The 4,720-nt window shown below is 47.5% G+C and overlaps 1 protein-coding gene across 1 annotated transcript in view; it reads right to left on the reverse strand.

The window, feature by feature from the left end:
* Nucleotides 1–1,541, reverse strand: part of Polr3a (RNA polymerase III subunit A) — a 38,775-nt gene extending 37,234 nt beyond the window's left edge. The window contains exon 1 of the mRNA XM_021203292.2: nt 1,362–1,541. Within this exon, the coding sequence (XP_021058951.1) occupies nt 1,362–1,405 (44 nt within the window). The 5' untranslated portion in view covers nt 1,406–1,541. The remainder of the gene's footprint in view (nt 1–1,361) is intronic.
* Between the last annotated feature and the right edge of the window lie 3,179 nt (nt 1,542–4,720).

The raw sequence follows: 4,720 nt of genomic DNA on the forward strand, positions 1-4,720 counted from the left end.
AAAAAAAAAAAAAAAGATATAGAGAATTAAAATAACGTGGAATGGTACAATCTGATGGGATAGCAGGGTCTGATCAGAACGCCTCTCCGCAAAGGTGACCTTTCAGCTGAATTCTAAGTAGGACAGGGCAATTAGGAGAACGATGATAGAAAGCAGAAGGTAAAGATTCCTGGGCCCACACGCACTGGGCATCACCAAAGAATCACATGCAAGTGGCACAGACAGCTAAGGGTACAAGATGAGCCCAGTAAGGCCTGCAGGGGTCAGGGCTTGGGAATTAGGAGGGAATCAAGGGTTGGCATTATCAAGAGCTGCTGGAAGACCCAAGTGACGGAAATCTAGTTTGCCTCTGAAATGAAGGGTCTTGCTCTGTAGCTTGCGCTAGCCTCAAACTCCTGACCCTCTCTGCCTTGGCCTGAGTGGCGTGACTAGAGGCTTGTGCCTCTGCGTTCTAAGAGCACCCTAGGTTGCTGTGTGAGGATCCTTTCATGTGAGTAGGGTGCGTGTGAAGGACGGAGATGGGTGGACTGAGAACAGTGACAGAGGTCACCCAGATGATGCCTGTCCCGCTTCTCTCCAAAGTCCCCACATCCACCCTCAGAGTCCTGGCCACAGCTCAAGTCACCATCATTGCCAGTCTAGATCCCTGACATAGCCTCAAACTCTATCCTGGTCAAAACACTCCAAAAGTCCGACACGCCTCGCAAGACTCGAAGCCCGGTCTGCACTGAGCCCGGACTCAATCATTACTTGGTGCTCTCAGTCTTCCCTGTGCTTGTCGTTGCATTTGCCCCGAGCATGGCTGATTTGTCTACTCTACAATAGACCAAGCAGGAAGACTGCATTCGTGCGGAACCTTTAGTGCACAACACTGTCCTCCGTACATTCTCTTACATAAGTTGAAAAAGAAAAAAGATCCGCCTTACGCCCCCCCCCACCAAAACAACAACAACAACAACAACAAAAGAACAACAATGGAAAAGTCCTAAGGAGCGTCTAGGGCTTAATAGTTAAGCTTTGAAACAGCGCTCAGAACAGCAGCTTGGTTTCTGGGCCTGCCACGTTCTAGCTGGCAACCTTGAGTCAGCACACACTGTGTCCTCGTGCCAGAGGAAGAGGTCCGCTGAGAGCCATCAGCGCAGGGATTCAGGAGGTGGCATCTTCGCCCAGAATGCCCATTCCGACACTGTTCCGTCCATCGCACTTTCCCCGCTGGCCTTCAGGGACCCCCCCCCCAAGATCTGAAACCCCATCCTGGAACTTCTTTCTTTGCTCCCTAACAACTGTCCCTCTCCTGGGACCCTCTGGGACCCCGGACCTCAGCCTCCACCTCACCCCCGCCCCTCCGGCGGCGTCCTTACATTTTCTTAGCCACATCCGTCTCGCGGAACTGCTCCTTCACCATGGTGCCGGCTGGCCGGACGCCCTTCTCGGAGCTGCGACTACAAAAACCACTGTCGCCGCACCTTCCCGGGGTGCTTAGGTATTCGGGGGTAAGGAAGCCGCAGCAGCCCGCCCGGCCACCGTAGAGCGCCGCACGTGCCGCTTCCTCTTCCGCCGCGGGACTTCATGAAGAGAGGCTTCGCGCACGCTGCTTTGCACCCTCCTTCTAGATCGCCATCTAGCGGCTCCTTCGTGAAAATGCACTTTTTTTTTTTTTTTTTTTTTTTTTTTAATCTTAAGGTCAAAAAGTTACATCAAATGGAGAAAAAAAATCAAACAAGGACCGACGTGTGTGTGCGTTGTTGTTGTTTCCTGAGAAAGGCTCTCCATATATAGTCCCGACTGGTACTGAATTTGCCATCCTGTGTCCATACTCTCAGTGCTTCAGTTACATTCCACCTGGTATAAATAAGTAAATTTACATGTCTATTTACATACTTGTGTATAAACATATATACAAACACATACAAACGCGCTTATACTTACACAGCATATGTAATATATATGTACGGTTCGTTTTTAATTGTGTGTTTTGTAAATAGATGCAACAAAAAACCCACCCAACCCTCCAGCTCTCCATGGAGAGAAAGAACGGTCTATTAAAAACTGCCAGGCCACCCCTAAGAACCGTAGAAGACAGCTCCCAGCGGCAAAGCCTTGCGAGGTTTTAGGGGCTTATATGACTGGAGTGGGGGCAGCTCAGAAAAACCCCCGTGGTTAGCATGAGCACTCTGTCAGGCAGAGAGGACACTGACAGATACAGCCAGGAGCCTTCAGCCAGCTGTTAAGGGCTTCTGAGAAATGCTTTAAGTCTGTTTCCCAGCAAGTTCTGGTGGGGCCCAGACCATCACTCTAAAATAGTGCCATCCGCACTGCCATTTGGCGGCCACTTTGGGGACCTAACATATTTGTGTGTTTGTGTATGTGAAGGCAGAAGTGCAAGTTGGTTTCTTCTGCACACTAAGTCTTGTACTCAGGTATTTCCCTTGGAATAATGCTGTTAATTCATGTTTACGCTCTGCTCCACTTTATGCAAAGCATAACTTCTGGATCAGGAAATATTAAAAGCTTATTTTGTGTCAGACCAGAGATTCACACACATACTAAAAAAAAAACCTGAAATATATTTTGAGATAGGTTCTTTCTATGTAACCCTAGTTGGTATGTTAGTGCTTGCTTTGTAGCCCAGGGTAGCCTCAAGTTCTTGGCTAATCCTCTTATTTAACTTCACAGATTGGTGTGGTCATCCACAGCTGGCTCAAATAGATTCAATTTTTTTTCCCCAACCAAAACTGGGCATTGAGCCCAGAGCCATTGCATACTGGACAATGTAGATTGAACCCAGAGCCTTTGAATTTTAGACAGGGTTCTTCATCTCTGCTCTTTTAAAATTTTAGCTGGAGCCAGGATCCAGCCATGTCATCCAGGCTAGGCTGCCCAGGCTACAATCTTTGATCCTCTTGCATGACCATGCCCGGTTCAGCAAATTTTTAAAGACTCTCAGAAAGTCTCAAAGCCAAAACAACCACAATCCTCCCTTCCAATCCAATCTACTGCCGGGTGTGGTGCCACACTTGGGAGGTGAAGGCAAGGCAGGAAGATCAGGGATTCAGGATCATTCTTGGCAATGCAATGGATTTTTTAAGATCTTGCGTGGACTTTGAAGGTCTGGTTTTAAAGAACCCAAAGCATCCCACACGGAGAACCTTATGAAAAAGTCACTAACAACACGCGGCGTCATGACCATGAAATAGAAGGGAGTGGGTTAAGGTTTCTGCTGTTTCCCTTGGTGTAAAGCGAGAATGCTGACTGAAAGGCCTTTTTTTCCTAATTAATTAATTAGGAAAGTTAATTAATTAATTTACTTTAACGTCCTGCTCAAAGCCCCACCCCCCCACCAGTTTTCTTAAATGCCTTCAAGATGAACTTTTCAGGAGACAAGTTTTACTTATTTTATTCTTTTTTTAAAAAAGATTTATTTATTGTATGTAAGTACACTGTAGCTGTCTTCAGACACTCCAGAAGAGGGAGTCAAATCTCTTTATAGAGGGTTGTGAGCCACCATGTGGTTGCTGGGATTTGAACTCAGGACCTTTGGAAAGGCAGTCGGGTGCTCTTACCCACTGAGCCATCTCACCAGCCACCACTTATTTTATTCTTGAGTCAAGACCCTGATTGACCCAGAACTCTCTTTGTAGACAGTGCAGGCCTCAAACTCAGACATGTGCCTGCCTCTACCTCTTAGGCCCTGCTTAGCGGAAACAATTTAAACAAACTGCTTGCCTCTGAGATTTAAACCAGTGGTTCTCATCCTTCCTAACGCCACGGCCCCTTACTACAGTTCCTCATATTGTGTTAACTCCTAACCATAAAATCATTCTCACCGGGCAGTGGTGGCGCACGCCTTTGATCCCAGCATTTAGGAGGCAGAGGCAGGTGGATTTCTGAGTTCAAGGCCAGCCTGGTCTACAGAGTAAGTTCCAGGACAGCACAGGGAAACCCTGTCTTGCAAAACCAAAAATAAATAAGTAAAAATTAAATAAAAAATTATTCTCGTTGCTACTTAATAATTGTAATTTTGCTGTGATTATGAATTGTAATGTAATCTATTTTCTTTTTCTTTTCTTTCTTTCTTTCTTTCTTTTTTTTTTTTTTTTTTTGAGACAGGGTTTCTCTGTGTAGCCCTGGCTGTCCTGGAACTCACTCTGTAGACCAGCCTGACCTCGAACTCAGAAATCTGCCTGCCTCTGCCTCCCGAGTGCTAGGATTAAAGGCGTGCGTCACCACTGCCCGGCATAATCTGTTTTCTGATGGTCTTGGGCAACACCTGCCAAAGTGTTGTTTGACTCTCAAAAGGGTCGTGACCCTTGGGCTGAGAACCGCTGACAAATGACATTGAAAGCGACTTTACTGGGTGAAGTAGAGCAGGCCTTTCAAATCCCAGCGCTCAGGAGGCAGAAGCAGGCTGGTCTCTTGAGTTCGAGGTCAGGGTAGTCTACAGCGATAGTTTCAGGGCATCCAGGGCTAGATAGCGAAATCCTGCTTCAGAAAACAACAAGATACAAAAGCAGGACAGAAAAGAAGCGAATGGGAAACGTACACGCGGTTGTGTAACCATAAATCAGTTTGAGCTGATCCGGCCAGCCAGAGCCCAGGTCTGGGGCGTGGCTAAGGGCTAGCGAGGCGTGGCTTTTCGTCCTTTCGGTCAGGCATTGGCGTAGTCGAGCCCAAGGCCTTAGCCACGCCCCCGCGTCGGGGTCCTTCCGTGCGCGTTGAT

Source organism: Mus pahari, chromosome 8 (assembly GCF_900095145.1).
Source record: "Mus pahari chromosome 8, PAHARI_EIJ_v1.1, whole genome shotgun sequence".
NCBI classification, from domain to species: Eukaryota; Metazoa; Chordata; class Mammalia; order Rodentia; family Muridae; genus Mus; species Mus pahari.